This window comes from Neofelis nebulosa, chromosome 18, assembly GCF_028018385.1.
Source record: "Neofelis nebulosa isolate mNeoNeb1 chromosome 18, mNeoNeb1.pri, whole genome shotgun sequence".
Lineage (NCBI taxonomy): Eukaryota > Metazoa > Chordata > Mammalia > Carnivora > Felidae > Neofelis > Neofelis nebulosa.
This window is the reverse complement of record NC_080799.1, coordinates 9915964-9934066: the sequence shown is the minus strand read 5'-3', so window position 1 is coordinate 9934066 and position 18103 is coordinate 9915964. Positions and strand designations below refer to the sequence as shown.

Below are 18103 nucleotides of genomic sequence, written 5' to 3'. Positions count from 1 at the left end.
ACCCAGGCGTCCTGAGTGTTTTTTTAATAAACTTGAAAGTTTATCTTGAGAGAGAGAGAGTGCGAGTAGGGGAGGGTCAGAGAGAGGAGGAGAGAGAGAATCCCAAACAGTCTCTGCATTGTCAGCGCAGAGCCCGACGTGGGGCTGAAACTCACAAACTGAGATCATGACCTGAGCTGAAACCAAGAGTCGGACACTTAACCAACTGAACCACCCTGGCACCCCCTCCCCCTTATATGTGTAACTTTCATCATAATTTTAGAACATACTCATCTCAGAAAGAAACCCTATACTCTTTAGCTATCATCACCCTGTTCATCCAGACTTACCTTTTCTGACATATATAAATGAAATCCTATAATGAATGCATGGTCTTTTATGTCTGGTTTCTTTCACTCAGCATAATGTTGTCAAGGTTCATCCATGTTGTGGTAGTTATCAGTTTTCATTTCTTTTATGGCTGAGTGATACTCCGTTGTTTGGATATACCACATTTTGTTTATCCATTCATTAGTTGATGGATGTTTGATTTGTTTCCACCTTTTGGCTACTATGAAGACTGCTATAAGCATTGGTATATAAGTTCTTGTGTGGACGTTGTCGTTTCTCTTAGGTATATACCAGAATTGAATTGCTGGGTCATATGTTCGCTATCCTCAACTATTTGGAGGAACTGCTAGACATTTTCCAAAGTGGGTGCACAATTTTACATACAGATGTACCTGTAGTGTATGAGAATTCTAATTTTTCTGCATCAACAACACTTGTTATTAAATGACTCCTTGATTCTAGTGGTTGTGAATTAGTATGTCACTGTGGTTTTGATATGCGTTTCTTTGATGACTAATGATATCAGGCATCTCCATATGTGCCTCTTGGTCATTTGTGTTTCTTTGCAGGAATATTCCAATCTTTTGTCCGTTTTCAAATTGGGTTGTCTTTTTATTATTAAATTGTAAGAGATCTTTATATTTTCTAGATATAAATCCCTTATCAGATCTATGATCTGCAGATATTTTCACCCAGCTTTTGTGTTGTCTTTTTACTTTCTTGATAGTATCCTTTGAAGCCCAAATTTTAAGTTTGAAAGTCCAATTTATCTATTTTTTCTTTGGTTGTTCTTAGTTTTAGTGTCATATCTAAGAATCTGTTGCCAAATCCAAGGTCTTTAACTCTTACATTTAGGTCTTTGGTTCATTCTGAGTTAATTTTTGTATATGGTATGAGGGTAGGGACCCAACCTTATTCTTTTGCATGTGGCTGTAATATCATTTATTCAAATGACTGCTCTTTCCCCACTGAATGATTTTGACACCCTTGTCAAAAATCATTTGACTGTGGAGCACCTTGGTGGTTCAGTTGGCTACAGGATCCAAGTCTTGATTTTGGCTCAGTTCATGATCTCACTATTTGTGAGTTCAAGCTCCGCGTTGGCTCTGTGCTGACAGTGTGGAGCCTGCTTGGGATTCTAATTCTCTCTGCCCTCCCTCACTCTTGCTCTCGCTTGTGCTCTCTCAAAATAAATGAATAAACTTAAAAAAAAAAAAACACATCATTTGACTATAGACACGTTGTTTTTATTTCCGGACTCTCAGTTCTGTTGTATTGATCTGTCTGTCCTTAGCACCAGTACCACGGTGTCTAAATTCTTGTTGCTTTGTAATAAGTTCTGTCTAGATTCTTGTTGCTTCGTAATAAGTTCGGAATTGGAGAAGTGTGAATTTTCTAATTTGTTCTTTTTCAAGATCGTTTTATATGTTCTGGGTCCCTTATAATTCCACAGGGGTTTTAGAATCAGTTACTTTCTGCAAAGAAAGCAGCTAGGATTCTGATAGAGATTGTGTTGAAACTATAGTTCACTTCCTTTAAAAGAAAAATTTTTTTTTACATTTATTTTTGAGAGAGAGACAGAGCACAAGTGGGGGAGGGGCAGAGAGAAAAGGAGACACAGAATTGGAAGCAGGCTCCAGGCTCTGAGCTGTCGGCACAGAGCCCGATGCGGAGCTTGAACTCAAAAACCGCGAGATCATGACCTGAGCCGAAGTCGCTCAACCAACTGAGCCACCCAGGCGCCCTTATCAGTTCCTTTTTTTTTTTTTTTTTTAATTTTTTTAACATTTATTTATTTTTGAGACAGAGAGAGACAGAGCATGAATGGGGGAGGGGCAGAGAGAGAGGGAGACACAGAATCGGAAGCAGGCTCCAGGCTCTGAGCCATCAGCCCAGAGCCCGACGCGGGGCTCGAACTCACGGACCGCGAGATCGTGACCTGAGCCGAAGTCGGATGCTCAACCGACTGAGCCACCCAGGCGCCCCTCAGTTCCTTTTTTTAAAAAATGTTTTCTTTCCGGGGTGCCTGGGTGGCTCAGTCGGTTGAGTGACCGACTTCGGGTCAGGTCACGATCTCGCGGTTTGTGAGTTTCGAGCCCCGCGTCGGGCTCTGTGCTGACGGCTCAGAGCCTGGAGCCTGCTTCGGATTCTGTGTCTCCCTGTCTCTCTGACCCTCCCCCACTCATGCTCTGTCTCTCTCTCAGAAATAAATAAACGTTAAAAAAACAAATTTTTAAAAATGTTTTATTTTTGAGAGAGAATACAAGCAGGGAAGGAGCGGGGGTGGGGGGGGCCGTGCAGAGGATTGAAGCAGGCTCTGCACTGACAGCAGCGAGCCCGATGCAGGACACAAACTCCTGAACTGTGAGATCGTGACCTGAGCTGAAGCCTGACACTCAACTGACTGTAGATAGGTCCCTGTAGATAGGTCAGTTTTGAGTATTGCTCTCTTAATGATATTTTGTCTTCTGATTCATGAACATCAGATGTTTTCTTTATTTAGATCATTAACTTTCTTTCAACAAATATTTTGTAGTTTTCAAAGTATACCTTTTGTACTTTGTTAAATTTATTCCTAAATTTTGACACCCAGGGGTTCCGGTTTGCCATCCCTCATTCTGTATTTGTATCTTCCTTCTTATAACATCATGAGAACCTTAGTGTATCCATCAATATCAGTGTATACTTATTTGCTCAGTCTTATGATGTACACAAAATAAGTTTCATAGTTGCTGTTACCCACAGTAAACCTGCTGTGTTTATTGGGGTTTTTTGATTTTTAAGCTATTTTGATCGCTGTTACAGTATCACCAACCTTAGGAAAGTTTCCAGCTTGTGAAATGAAGATGGTAAAAACCATTTATTTGTCAAAGTTGGATACTAAGAATTAGATACATAGAAATAACTTCAGTAGTTCTTTCGTGTATATGTAATACTTCTTTTAAAACAGATTTTAAGGGCTTCTGACTGGCTCAGTCGGTTAAGCATCTGATTCTTGATTTCAGCTCAGGTCATGATCTCACATTTTGTGAGTTTGAGGCCCACATTGGGCTCTGTGCTGGCAGCACAGATTCTGCTTGGGATTCTTCCTTTCTCTCTGCCTTTCCTCTGCTTGTGCTCTGTCAAAATAAGTAAATAAAGAAAACCTAAAAAAAAAAAACACCAAAAACAGGTTTTAGTTTATACTAAGTAAGGCCGCTGGAATGTTTTTACATATATATATACACACACACATATGTGTGTGTGTGTATATATATACATGTATAGATACACACATTGCATTTATATGTGTGTACTTTCCAGTTTTAAAGTTATATATATAGTCATTGTGTATATGTATATAATATTATATATGTAATAATTGTATATATATAACTATTATATACATGTATGTATACATATGTGTGTGTGTGTGTGTGTATATATATATATATATATATATATATATAGATGTATGTATAGATATATATATATATGTAATCACACTTCAGCTGTGTTTCACCAGAAATGTAATGATTTCTTCTTGAGTTTTCTTTTTAATGGTTTTTTAAGTTAAAAAAAAAATGTTTACTTAATTTTTGAGAGAGACAGAGTGTGAGCAGGGGAGGGACAGAGAAAGAGGGAGACACAGAATCTAAACCAGGCTCCAGGCTCTGAGCTGTCAGCACAGAGCCCAACATGGAGCTCGAACTAATGAACCATGAAATCATGACCTGAGCTGAAGTTGGATGCTTAACTGACTGAGCTACCCACGCACCCCCCTCTTTTTTTTTTTTTTTTTTTTTTTTTTTTATTTATTTTTGGACAGAGAGAGACAGAGCATGAACGGGGGAGGGGCAGAGAGAGGGAGACACAGAATCGGAAACAGGCTCCAGGCTCCGAGCCATCAGCCCAGAGCCTGACGCGGGGCTCGAACTCACGGACCGCGAGATCGTGACCTGGCTGAAGTCGGACGCTTAACCGACTGCGCCACCCAGGCGCCCCACCCCCCCTCTTTTTTTAAGTTTATTTATTTTGAGAGAGGTAGAGCTTGGGCAATTGAGGGAGGGGCAGAGAGAGAGGGAAGGAGAATCCCAAGCAGGCTCAGCACTGTCAGCATGGAGCCCAATGCTGGGCTAGAACTCACCAACCATGAGATAATGATCTGAGCTAAAATCAAGAGTCATGAGGTGCCTGGGTGGCTCAGTAGGTTAAGTGTCCCGACTTTGGCTGAGGTCATGAGCTCATGGTCCACGATTTCAAGCCCCAAGTCAGGCTCTGTGCTGACAGCTCAGAGCCTGGAGCCTGCTTCAGATTCTGTGTCTCTCTCTCTCTCTGCCCCTCCCTCATTCATATGCACGCGTGCGCACTCTCTCTCTCTCTCTCTCTCTCTCTCTCTCTCAAAAATAAGCATTAAAAAAAAAGTCGGATGCTTAAACCGCCACCCTGGCGCCCCTCTTCTTGGGTTTTTGAAGTGTTTCTTTCTGTGTGTTATATTTATCTTAACACAGGACAGAGGAAAGACAGTTGATATTTATTTATTTATTTATTTATTTATTTATTTATTTATTTATGGCACTCTTAATTGATGTAGAGAAATAAGGGACAAAGCCTGTTAATATTTTGCCAAGGCCAGTACTTGAATTAGAATTCAGGTCTTTCAGTGTCTCCTTCAGTTCTATAGCCTCTGAAACTAAATTTGGTCTTCTTTTTATGACTCGCCCTGAATTTTTTGTTTATTTGTGGCCATAGGAGAAAGAACTTGTATTGTGATGAAGCCATTACTGTTTTTATCATTACCTTTGTACTTATATTTACTGTAATCCTTGTTGCAAGCATAGTTCCATTTAGGAGAGCAAACTTTGTCAAAGGTAACAAGTATCATGTTGGTTTTAAATAACTGAGATTTGTCTTGTTTAAAGTAACGTCTGTAGATTGATGTGTTTTCCAGATTCTTATCATACTGTAGAGGCTGTCATTATTAGAAGATCAGTGTTACAAATTCTGGCCTTGTAAATAGCAGCACTGTATACTTACTGTTTCAAAATTTGTGACAGTTATAGAAAAACTAAAAAGACAAGATTACTGAGCTGCTTTTGTTGTTGAGAGAAATTTCTGGGTGGATGAATGATCGGGAATAAATTGAGTAAAACTTTTTTTTCATCTGTAACAGTAGTAACTTGCTGAATACCCAACCCCCGAATGGTATTCAGTATGCAGTGATGATTATTATCCACAAGTGCTTGCCTGCCCGCCCTTGATTTCTCAGTTCTTTTTGCTTGTCACCAAGGCTAATAAGCTGAATAATAATCAGCTTCCTCAGTACCAAAATATGTTTTCAAAATAACTATTCTGGTTTTATTCATTCTCATAATTTTGAGGATCAATTAATTCCCTTTAGGGACTGTTTTAATGTTCCATTTTAAATTATTAATAGAATTAATCTAATTTGATTATTAAAATTAGTAAGTTAGATTTTGAAGAGAAAAGATTTTGCATTGAATTGGTGGTTGCGGTATCATCAGAATTCAAAGGACATAGGGCAACCAGCCTTATAGCACATCATTTCTTTTTTTTTTTTTTTTAAATTTTTTTTTCAACGTTTATTTTATTTTTTGGGACAGAGAGAGACAGAGCATGAACGGGGGAGGGACAGAGAGAGAGGGAGACACAGAATTAGAAACAGGCTCCAGGCTCTGAGCCATCAGCCCAGAGCCTGACGCGGGGCTCGAACTCACGGACCGTGAGATCGTGACCTGGCTGAAGTCGGACGCTTAACCGACTGCGCCACCCAGGCGCCCCATAGCACATCATTTCTTATAACAGATCAGAATCAGGAGAAGGAAACTAATAAGGTTTGACGGAAAATCGACTTTATACTTTCTACTCTGTATTCTACTTAATTTGTAAGGATGGAATTTATTAGGGAAAAAAATCTAGTTGATTCTTTTTATCTGTAACAGTGAAACTAGAACGTGAAGCTGAAGAAGAACGAATACGAAAGCACAAAGCAGCTGCCGAGAAGGCTTTCCAGGAAGGAATTGCCAAGGCAAAGCTGGTCATGCGCAGGACTCCTATTGGTACAGATCGAAACCATAACAGGTAAGTTACTAAACTTAATTTTTGTTATCTTCTAGAGCTGTTATATTGTTCCTAGTTATGAAACTGCCTAAAGTACCAAGAATAGACAGGCTTCCCTATTTATGGATTTCAGAAACAATTGCTCTTCACACATTTATTGAATATTTTCTGTGCCACATGCTAGTTACAAAGTTAAGTAAGACATGACCCTGTTCTTGAAGATACTACAAATATGAAACTTAAATTATTGTGATTTGTGAAATGTAATTCAAATAGAGTTTATTAAAAATAGCGATACATTTTGCATGTGTACATTGTGTGGAACCTAAACAGAAATATTAGAAGTTATAAAAATTACAGCTGTGAATTTCAAATTTCAAAAATGTTGGTATTCTGTGCCTTACTTTATCATTTGTATCTATCTGAATTCTCAGTGATATTGTGTGATCATCTCCACTAACAGTCATGCTCATAATCTGTCGTTATCTTATTAATATATGGTTGTGATTTATAGGTACTGGCTCTTCTCAGATGAAGTTCCAGGATTGTTCATTGAAAAAGGCTGGGTACATGACAGCATCGACTACCGATTCAGTCACCGCAAAGACCGTGCGGACTCTCCCGATGAGGATTACTGTCCCCGAAGTATGTATATATCTACCAGTTCTTTTACTCTGCTTGGGTAGGGTCATTAATAAGGACTGTATTTTCTCTGTCACTTTTTCCATTTGAAAGAATTCTTTATTGTCTTCTTAGGTAGATGTATTTGAGTGGGATGGGAGAATGTGAAATGCACGGAAGAAGGAAGGAAACTAACATTTGATTACCAATTTTGTTCCAGGTATAGTGTGAAAAGAGCTTGAATATTAGGATATTTGGGTATTAGATTTTATACAAGTAGTCTTCAAACTTTGTTCCTTAAAAGTCTCTTTGTAGGAACCTTACGGCTGGAATTGAGGTGAAGGGGCTAAGAAGGCAGTTACACATCTTCCAAAACTTATTTATTCAGTATTTATAGAGCATCTTGTGTGTGCCAACCAATTTTTCATGTTTTGCTACAAGATAGCAAACAAGACAGATAAGGTCCTGAATGTCATTTAACTAAAATTCTAGTGAGGGGAAACAGCAAATAACTAAAAATAAGTGACGGAGAAAGGGTCATAAAGGGATACTGATGTTCATTTTCTTGATCTGGGTTCTAGTTACACGGGTCTATTCAGTTTGTAAAATAAATACAGAGGGGCACTTTTTTTCTTGAGGTATATATTGAATATATATTATATATAACAACATTTACATATATAATATGTATAATATTTCAAGAAAGAAATTAAAAGAAAAAATTTTTAATGAAAGAAACCAAATGGTGAGGTTAAGTCAGGATTTCTCAACCTTACTGACATTTTGGGTGAGATAATTCTTTGTAGTTGGGGGTCATTCCTGTGTATTATAGGATATTTAGCAGCATCCCTGGCCTCCGTGGACTAGATGCAATAGTGACAGCCAAATATGTCCTTAGACATTGCCACATGGCTCCTGGGAGGCAGCCTGGCTCCCAATTGAGAACCCCTGGGTTAAATGATCTGCAAGCTTCCTTCTAGCTCTACTTTCTACGACCTGATGCAAATTACTTCTCAAATATTAGATCATTATATTTCTTGGAGAGATTTTTGTAAAATGCAGTTTTCCTTCATTTTAGAGAAACTCTTAACCCAAACTTAAAACTCAAAATTGTTAAAGAAATTAATATATAGCTCAAAGTTTCACAGATATTTTCATATTGCGCATTGTATTAAGTGTTAGATTGTAGTACTTAGTAGAAAGATCTAGTTTTAGTAAACTTTGTAAATACCCACATGAGGGCAGTTGTATGTGAGAGCAGTAAATGTGAAGTCCAGATCTTCAGATCTGGGGGGAGAGTTTCCAGCAGGAGGAGAGACTGATTTTATGATGTTCAAAAGCTTAATGGCTGTCTTTAGAAATCAGGTTTCCGTAGTTCTAGCTCTCAAGAGAGGATGGACATCAGTCCCTTCACTTCCAGCGCATCCTGCGGATGTTGTTGCTTCATGTTCCCTCATTCAGGCATGGCAAGGTCACTTCAGAGTCACTTGACTCAAGACTACAGGGTCATGTGTTCTATTGCAGGGAAAGTGCCCGCAGGGTAAAGAGGGGAGAATGGGAGCAAGGGACAGGAGCCATGAGAGTATTAGTACAGGTTTCACCTTGGCTTAAGATCTGTCTGTATTCATGTCCTAATGGTAGATAGGAGCTGGTTTACAAAAAAGTTAATCATGTTTGACATTTGAAGCCTCCAGGGGTAAGTTTATGGTTTTATATGTTTCAGTTGTCTCTACTTCACTACAGATGTACAAGAAGTAAATCGTTTGATAGTTATTCAGTGCTCCCATTCCATTCTAAGTTGCCACACTCTGAACCTTGGACTGTGCAGCTGTTCAGCTGCATAGAGAGCAATTATCTCAGATGATGTGCTGTACGTAAGGTGTACGTAGAGAAACTAGCACCTGCTGTACATTGGCTATATTCAATACGCAGCATCTGTGTTATTAGTTGTTGGCTTTGGCACTGTGTCCCACTGAGGTTTGAAAGTAGGAATTGGGTATTTACTATATTCAACCAAATGTTTTCATTTTTTTTAGGTAAGAAAGCAAACCTAGGCAAAAACGTAAGCATGAACGTACAACCTGGCCCATCAGCAGAAGTTGCTGTGGAGACCACCATACCCAAACAAGGACAGAATCTATGGTAATGTGAGCATTTGTCTGGTTGCTCTATTTTTTTCTTTTTTCACGTTAAAATATTTTAGGGACACCTAGGTGGCTCAGTCGGTTGAGCTTCTGACTTGATTTTGGCTCAGGTCATGATCTCACAGTTCGATTGGTGAGATCGGGCCCTGTGTCAGGCTCCGCACTGACAGCGTGGAGCCTGCTTGGGATTCTCTCTCCCTCCTTCTCTGCTCCTTCCCTGATCACACGCCTGTGTGCACATCTTCACACTCTCTCCCAAGATAATAAATTAAGAAAAAGAAGGAAAATATTTAATATAGTGATACCAGTGATTATTAAGATCATTTTGTATGACTTTGATTTCTTGAATATGTAAACTCATTGCTTTAAAAGCACACTTTTTTTTTTTTTTGATAATAATATATTTTTTCTAAGCTTTGGAATTTTATTTCCCCCTTATAAAGTAACTGTGTATGTTCTATAATAGATCTTACATTACGTTGGCAGTGCTTTTAATTCTGGGAATAGATTTAGGATTTTCATCTTTATTAATTAAAGAATAAAATATTGTGTACATAGTAATAATCTTTTGTGTCAGTTCTCTTTCAGGCAGGGAGCTAGGTTGTGAGAGGGTCCCTTTCACTTTGTGATTGCATTAACTGTTCCACCTCTGATCCACCTTTTGGTTTAATGACCTTTTATCTTTTAGTTTTGTATATAAGTTTACTCTTTTGAAGGTGTGTGACAACTGTGCTTATTAACTTTATAAAATTTGTCTATTTTAGTAGGAAACCTTGGCTTCAATATTCTAGGGTAAACTTAACATTACACTTCATGGAAATAGTAAATTATTCTACTTGTAAGCAAGTTTGGAATTCTCTCCCAACTCCCACCAACAACCCTAGATCTCTGTAGATCTCTTTCTTAGTATTTGATTGTTTTTCAGAGTCACTAGGTCTGTTTTGCTCCTTACAGGTTTTTATGTGATAGTCAGAAGGAACTGGATGAGTTGCTAAACTGCCTTCACCCTCAGGGAATAAGAGAAAGTCAGCTTAAAGAGAGACTGGAGAAGAGGTAAGGACTTTCATCTTGCTCCTCACGGCTTCTCTTCAGCATTTAAATATCTTAGGGGATCTTTGTTTATTCATAAAAGCTATTAAAATACATTTTTTAAAAGTGTCTGTAACCCTTTAATGTCCTTGTTGCTTGGTATTTTCTTGACTCCTGCTTATTTGGAAAAGTCGGCTTTTAAACTTTAACGTAGGTACAGGGTGGCAGGGTTATTTGTTGATTAGTGTGTGCCGTGCAGCGAGCTGAGGTCCTCATTGTGGTTAGGCATCTTTGCAAGGTCAGTGCCACATCAGTTGGCATTCGGAAGTATTCTGTCAATATTGAAAATAGCCAAAAAATGCAAACAACCTAAACGTCCTTCAGCTGACGGATGAACAAAATGTAGCATCGCCGTAAATTGAGCGACAAAAGAAAGTACTGGTACATGCTACGACATGGCTGAAACGGTGGAGTCAAAGAAGCTAGGTAAACAGACACATGTTTTAGGATTCGTTTGTGTAAGACTTTCAGAATAGACAACTCCACAGAGACAGAAAATATACAGGTGCTTTCCAGTGGGTGGGGGACGGGGAGAATTGGGAGTGACTGCTCACAGGTGTGGGATTTCTTCCTGAGGTGATGGAAGTCTCGGAATTAGGTAGTTTTGGTGGTTCCACAACATAAAAGCCACTGAAGTGTATGCTTTAAAATGGTGAGTTTAATGTTAATGTGAATTCTGTCTTAAAAAGCCCCTCAAAACAAAAACTGTCTACATCTGGGATTTGCTAGTGTCCGTCCTGCTCTAGCCATTGTTCCTGTCAAAGACAGGGCAAAGTTTTGGCTTAAGGCTGCCTTTAGTATCAAGTGCACGCTTTCATGGTTTAATTTAGGTTTGGTTGAAGAGAGAAGGAAAATACCATTCAGTACGTTGCAAGTTCTCCAGACTTTTGTGAGTGATGGTGGGTACAGTATACTAGTTTTAGTCTCCTACTTAATGTGGAGATTAAAATTGCATTCTGAATCATGGTGTTTTAATGTAGATATGACCAGGCAAATTAAGAAAGACAAGGAAAAATGTCAATACATAGAATCACAAAGGAATATAGTTCTGTGACTTTCCTTCTGTTTGGGTAAAGTATTTTTGATAGTTGGAATTAAAAACAAAACTTAAACTTTTTTCTTTTGTTGAACATTAAAAAAATCTCACCTATCTTGTTTTGCTGATTTTGAACTTTTTAAAGGCTATCAAGCATATGTGGTCTTTGAGATTTAATGTTTTTTAGTTAGCATTCTTATACTAAAAAATCATTGTGTTTAAGTGAAGTATAGTTGATATACAATATACTAGTTTCAGGTTCCATCCGTGATTTTTATAACTGAACTCCCATCATTTTCCTTTCTATATATGATTCTGTGAATTTGTGTAATCTTTGTGAATCTAATTTATCTGTTCTTTTGTTGGTGGTTATTTGAGTTTCCTTTGGGATGGCCAAGAGGATAAGGATAGGATAATGTATCACAAACCATTTGAGGTTCAAATTTATAAAACAAAAATGTATATGCTCTTTTCAAGAAAATAAGTGATGGAGGATATAGAGTGTGCACTCAATTGTCTCAATAAAAAAGGAATTTAAAAACAAAATGATAGATACCAGGCCAACTGGAAACAGAAGTGAAGTTTTTTGTTATATCCATCAACATTTATAAAAGATAATCATATACTCAGCCACAAAAGCAATCTCAACAGATGTAAGGGGTGCCTGGGTGGCTCAGTTGGTTAAGCGTCTGACTTCGGCTCAGGTCATGATCTCACAGTTTGTGAGTTCAAGCCCGGCATCAGGCACTGTGCTCACAGCTCAGAGCCTGGAGGCTGCTTCAGATTCTGTGTCTCCGTCTCTGTGCCCCTACCCGTTCATGTTCTGTCTCTCCCTCTCCCTCTCCCTGTCTCAAAAATAAACATTAAAAAAATTTTTTAAAAAGTAATTTCAGGGGGCGCCTGGGTGGCGCAGTCGGTTAAGCGTCCGACTTCAGCCAGGTCACGATCTCGCAGTCCGTGAGTTCGAGCCCCACGTCGGGCTCTGGGCTGATGGCTCGGAGCCTGGAGCCTGTTTCCGATTCTGTGTCTCCCTCTCTCTCTGCCCCTCCCCCGTTCATGCTCTGTCTCTCTCTGTCCCAAAAATAAATAAAAAACGTTGAAAAAAAAATTTTTAAAAAAAAAAAAATAAAAAGTAATTTCAGGATACATTCTCTGATCAGATTATGATAAAGTTAGAAATAAATTCTTTAAAGATAACCAAAGGATCTTAACTGAAAATTAAATGTATTCCTAGATAATGTATCAAAGAAGAAAATAAAAGGGAATTCTAGAAAGCAAGGAAAGGGAAATCCTTTGTAAGAAAACCCATGGGATACAGTGAAGGTTGTATTCAGAGGAAAATAATATTAAAAGTGCTTGGAATCAACGAAATGGAAACTTAGTCTAACTCAACGGAGATGACCTTGAGCTTTAGTTTTCATTTTGTTGTAAGTAGCCAACAGAGAAGAGAGTCTGCTGCTGGGACTTCAGCAGATTAATCTGTAGTGTGAGAGTGAACTTGAAGGTCCTTCTGTAGGGTCTCTGCTCAGTTTCATGTTTTTTTCTATGTTGTAAGGAATTCCAGGCAGGTGATTTAAAATTATCTCAGGTTGGTAGCAATTCCTGGCAGCTGACATGAGCAAGTGCACATTCTTTGTGGAGAAGTAAGCTTCAAACCAGGCCTCAAAGAATTTCCACAGATAGAAATCCAAGAAACTCAAGGTAAAAAGGTCAAAACAAAACCCAGACCAGGAAATGTGAATGAGAGCCAGGTAAAGCACTCCACTTCAGATACTGGGATTATCAAATACAGAATAAAAGAAGGGTGTTTTTAAAATGAGTAAGAAAAATTTGAGAATTTGTGCAAGAAACCGTGAGTCTGAAGAAACACCCAGGAGAGATGAAAACAGTCTGAGTAAGTCTTCTAGAAATGAGACCTGCCATTCAAGTCGTTGAAATTTATAGACCATTTTGAAATGTTCCTTTATTTCCCCTTCCCTCTACTCCAACTTTTCTAGGTACCAGGACATTATTCATTCTATTCATCTGGCCCGGAAGCCAAATTTGGGTCTAAAATCCTGTGATGGCAACCAGGAGCTTTTAAACTTTCTTCGTAGTGATCTCATTGAAGTTGCAACAAGGTTACAAAAGGGGGGACTTGGTTATGTGGAAGAAACATCAGAATTTGAAGCTCGGGTAAGAACATCAACACCCAATGAAATCTGTTACTTATGTAAACTCAATTCGGAATTGTGCCCTGATGTTCTTGACTTCCCCAGATGACCCCGGAAATCACATGTGGGTTTGTCCTGAAAGACCTGTGGAACCAAAAATTCTCTGTGTACATGTGGTATTTTTCCTTTGATATCTGGAAAATCTCATCATACACTTAGATCCTTTGTTCAAAAAGAGTTTTTCTATTTTTTTTTTTTTTTTAAAGATGTTATTTTTAATCTCTACACCCATTGTGGGTCTTGAATCCACAACCCCGAGATCAAGAGTCAGACACTCCACCAACTGAGCCAAGCTCTCCAAAAATCTCTTTTCTATTAAGTTGAATAGAAAACTGGTTTTGGAGTCACAGTTCTGGAACATTGCTTAACGTGTCTGTTATTTAACATTCCCATGTAATTGGTGCCTATGCTTTAAGGTCTGAAACATGTTTGTGTATTTCCATTTGTCCATCCTTGTCACTGATTGGCTCAGAAGGGTTTGCTTAATGTTGGGTAGCACTGGTGCTGGTGAATGGATACATTTCAAGGCCCATTTACGGTCTTGTCATTTACTGCTCCAAAAGACTGTCACGTGCTGTGGATGAACCAGTTCAGGAGACCCCATGTTCCACGTGAGGTAGGTTTAGATACCACAGCCTGAGAGAAGTTTGGAAAATACTATCCATCAGTTGTTGTAAAGTGCTTTTTACTGATTTTAAATGATAAAGTCCATATAACTCCAAAGGTAATAACATTTGTGGGTCTTTTCAAATTATACGTATGCATTAAACATGTATTGTGTGATTTTTTTATGAGCAGTTGCATCTTTTCTCCCCATTTTTCCTAATTTACAAATACATTCCATTGTTCTCAGTCTTTATATTACTTTGGGGTACATAATAACGGTAGGAGTTGATAGGGTAGATGTCTTACAGCCAGACTTCCATATTTCTGTGTCTTTACTATTAGAATTAGTAAAACATATATGCAGCTTTCTCTCCATTTATTTATTTATTTATTTATTTATTTATTTATTTATTTAAGTAATCTCCATGCCCATTGTGGGGCTCACACTCCCCATCCTAAAATCCAGAGTCTTTTGCTCCACTGACTGAGCCAGCCAGGCACCCCCAGCCTCTTCTCTGTAATTTGGTTATGAATGCGTGGCACATTTCCTGAGAAAAAGGATTTAAACATCTTTGTTGTTCTTAATGATGTTTTTAAAGAATTCTTCAACCCTAAAGGATTTTGCCAGTTTCAAAATCAACATATACTTTTTTGTTTATTTAGCATATATTTATCCATTGCCTGCTTTGTGCCAGACCCAGGCTCACACCTTGCTAACATCGGGTTGCCATCATTCATCTTTATTTCTTTGTTGTTCTAAAATGCTATCTCTAATTGACATGTTTTGTGTGACTGAGAAGGTAGTGTTCACTTAAGCGCATGCTTTGAATCAAAATGATTTCCTTATCCAGGACATAAATGAGAGGCTTAGGTGAAAAAGTATGGAAAGCATATTTACCTGGCTTATATAGTTTGTAAGCCGGTGGGTCAGGTAATGTTTATTTTCCTTCTCATTTTCTCTCTGCCTTGAGACTGCAGTTTGTACATAGTAGGTACTCAGTTGCTGAGTGAATGAATGACTTCTTGAGTGGAGCAAGTTTCAGCATCCCGTGGGTCCCGCTGCCAGGGAAATGGAAAGTAATAAGTTGCTTTTCAATGTATAAACCACCCACTGAACTGAGGCACCGAGGTAAATTCATGCTATGTGACCCATTTGGGGCCCAGGTTGATTTTAATTTAGTTGAGGATAGTCTCCTCGCATCTTGGCCTTTCATTCATTCTGGTGTTTCCATCTTGACCTTTCATTCATTCTGGTGTTTCCATCATTTCCTGTAGGTGATCTCGTTAGAGAAACTGAAGGATTTTGGTGAGTGTGTGATTGCCCTACAAGCCAGTGTCATAAAGAAGTTTCTCCAAGGCTTCATGGCTCCCAAACAAAAGAGAAGAAAACTCCAAAGCGAAGACTCAGCAAAGACAGAAGAGGTGGATGAAGAGAAGAAAATGGCAGAGGAAGCAAAGGTATTGTGTTCATGAAGATGCAGTTTCATGACTGTGGACGAGTGCGGTCTCGTTTCAAAATGGTCTGACCCTGTGATTTTACCTTCTGTAAGCACTGTTCCTGCACCAGTGGTCCATTTTTATCACTTTCACTCAATTTCGTGGTTTTCAGATTCGTCTGTGGAGCAGAGCTGGATAATGGCTCAGAGTGTCCCCAGCCCCTTTTGCCAGAGCTGATTTCTTTTTAAAAGGTGGTAGCAGTTTTTAAGTTTTCAAAAATGGTAAAATACTCGTAATGAGCACTTAGTCATTTTAGCCGTTTCTATGCTCTTTGTCAGTTGTGTGTCGAGTACCTACGGTATTATGTAGCCATCTCCCCTATCCATCTCCAGAACCTTTTTACCTTCGCAAGCTGACACTCTGCCCCTCAAAGACTGAACTACCCATTTCACTCTCCCCTCAATCCCTGGCAACCACCACTTTCTTTCTGTGTCTGAATTCAACTAGTCTGAGCACCGTTACATGGAAGTGGAATCATGCTATTTGTCCTTCTGCGACTGGTGTATTTAACTTAGCATAACGTCTCCAAAGCTCATCTGTGTTATATTATGTGCCAGAATTTCCCTTTTAAGACTGAGTAATAGTCCAGTCTGTGTGTATACCACATTCCATATTCATCCGTCCATGCACACTTGGGTAACTTCCACCTCTTGGCTCTAGTGGGTGATGCTGCTGTGGGCCTTGAGAGCTTGCTGGGAGCCTCTAGCAGGGGAGTGCCACTGTATACCCTTGACTGAAGAGTGGTCCTGCTCTATGGGGGAAGGTTCAGGAGGGCTGGACAGTGAGGGAGGAAGGATACATTCAGCTAGCCCACCACATGTGCCAGATCCATCCTGGAGAACTGGCATGACAGATATTGCAGCCGGTGGCCCTCACATCCAGTAATGCTGCTTTAAACACCAGTATACAGTTATCTGTTAGTTCTTACTTTCAGTTCTTTTGGCTGTATACCTAGAAGTAGAATTGCTGCATCGTTATAGTAATTCTGGTTAATTTTTTCAAGAACGGTCGTGTTTTCCATAGAAGCTGCACCATTTTACATGCCCATCAGCAGTGCACAAGGGCTCTGATTTCTCTGCATTCTTGCCAACACTTGGTATTTTCTGTTTCTTTGGTTGCAGTCATCCTGATGGGTGTGAAGTGATCTCTTACGGTTTTGATTCGCATTCCCCTAATGATTAGTGATGTTGAGCAATGTTTTTGTTGGCCTTTTGTCTGTCTTCTTGGGGGAAATGTTGCTTTGAGTCCTTTGGCTGCTTTTTAATTGGGTTGTATATTTTTCACTGTTGAGTTATGTAGGTTCTTTATATGTTCTGGGTATTAATCCTTTATCACATGTGTGATTTGCTAATATATTCTCGCATCCTGTGCGCTGCCTTTTACTTCTCTTGGTGATGTCCATTGATGTGTGAAAGTTTTAAAGTTTGACAAAATTCACCTTACCTGTTGTTTCTTTTGCTGCTTCTGCTTTTAGTGTCACTTCCAGGAAATATTGCCAAATCCAGTGTCCTTCCCCTCTGTTTTCTTCTACAGGTTTTAGAGTTTGAGCTCTTACACTTAAATCTTTGATCCAAGTGCACCTGGGGGGCTCAGTCAGTTAAGCACCTGACTCTTGATTTCAGCTCAGGTCATGATATCGTGGTTCATGGGTTCGAGCCCCGCGTTGGGCTCTGTGCTGACAGCGTGGAGTCTCTCCCCCTCTCTCTGCCCCTCCCTAGCTTGTGCACACGGGTGTGTGCGCGCGCGTGCTCCCTCTCTCTCTCTCTCTCTCTCTCTCTCTCTCTCTCTCAAAAAAATTAATAATTAAATGAATTTTTTATTCATATTGAGTTAATTTTTGTAGAGTAAGGGTCTAACCTCAGTTTTTTTTTTTTTTTAATTTTTTTTTTTTTCAACGTTTTTTATTTTTGGGACAGAGAGAGACAGAGCATGAACGGGGGAGGGGCAGAGAGAGAGGGAGACACAGAATCGGAAACAGGCTCCAGGCTCCGAGCCATCAGCCCAGAGCCCGACGCGGGGCTCGAACTCACGGACCGCGAGATCGTGACCTGGCTGAAGTCGGACGCCTAACCGACTGCGCCACCCAGGCACCCCTAACCTCAGTTTTTTGCGTGTGGATATCCAGTTTTTTTGGTTTTTAAGTTTTAAAAGTAACATGCTCATTGTAAGTAAATCCAGTGTGAGAGGTATGTAAAACATGAAACCACTCCTGTCCTGGTGTTGCTTCCCAAGGATATCAGTCTTTAGTACTTTGGTGTGTTTTCTGTATACATATGAAGATAGTTTTATGGCAGTTGTACAGAATGGAGTCATCTGCATAATGTTCTGCGATTTTTCACCCCTCAGCATAATCTCTGTCTGTCTCCTTTCAGTCCATATAGATCCACGTGACGCTGTTTTCTCAGTATCTTAATTCCTTACTGATGAAATGTCTCTGGTTTTTCTTTATTAGAATAATTAGCTCCATTTTTTTGTTTTGTCTATTAGATTTCTGCTTAAGATTACTT

General features: G+C 39.2%; 1 protein-coding gene across 1 annotated transcript in view; it reads left to right on the top strand.

The window, feature by feature from the left end:
- BAZ1B (bromodomain adjacent to zinc finger domain 1B) overlaps window positions 1-18103 on the top strand; it is a 73228-nt gene that overhangs the window by 39859 nt on the left and 15266 nt on the right. The window contains exons 8-13 of the mRNA XM_058709895.1: window positions 6273-6411; window positions 6905-7035; window positions 9048-9153; window positions 10110-10208; window positions 13278-13455; window positions 15375-15557. Of these exons, the coding sequence (XP_058565878.1) occupies window positions 6273-6411; window positions 6905-7035; window positions 9048-9153; window positions 10110-10208; window positions 13278-13455; window positions 15375-15557 (836 nt within the window). The remainder of the gene's footprint in view (window positions 1-6272; window positions 6412-6904; window positions 7036-9047; window positions 9154-10109; window positions 10209-13277; window positions 13456-15374; window positions 15558-18103) is intronic.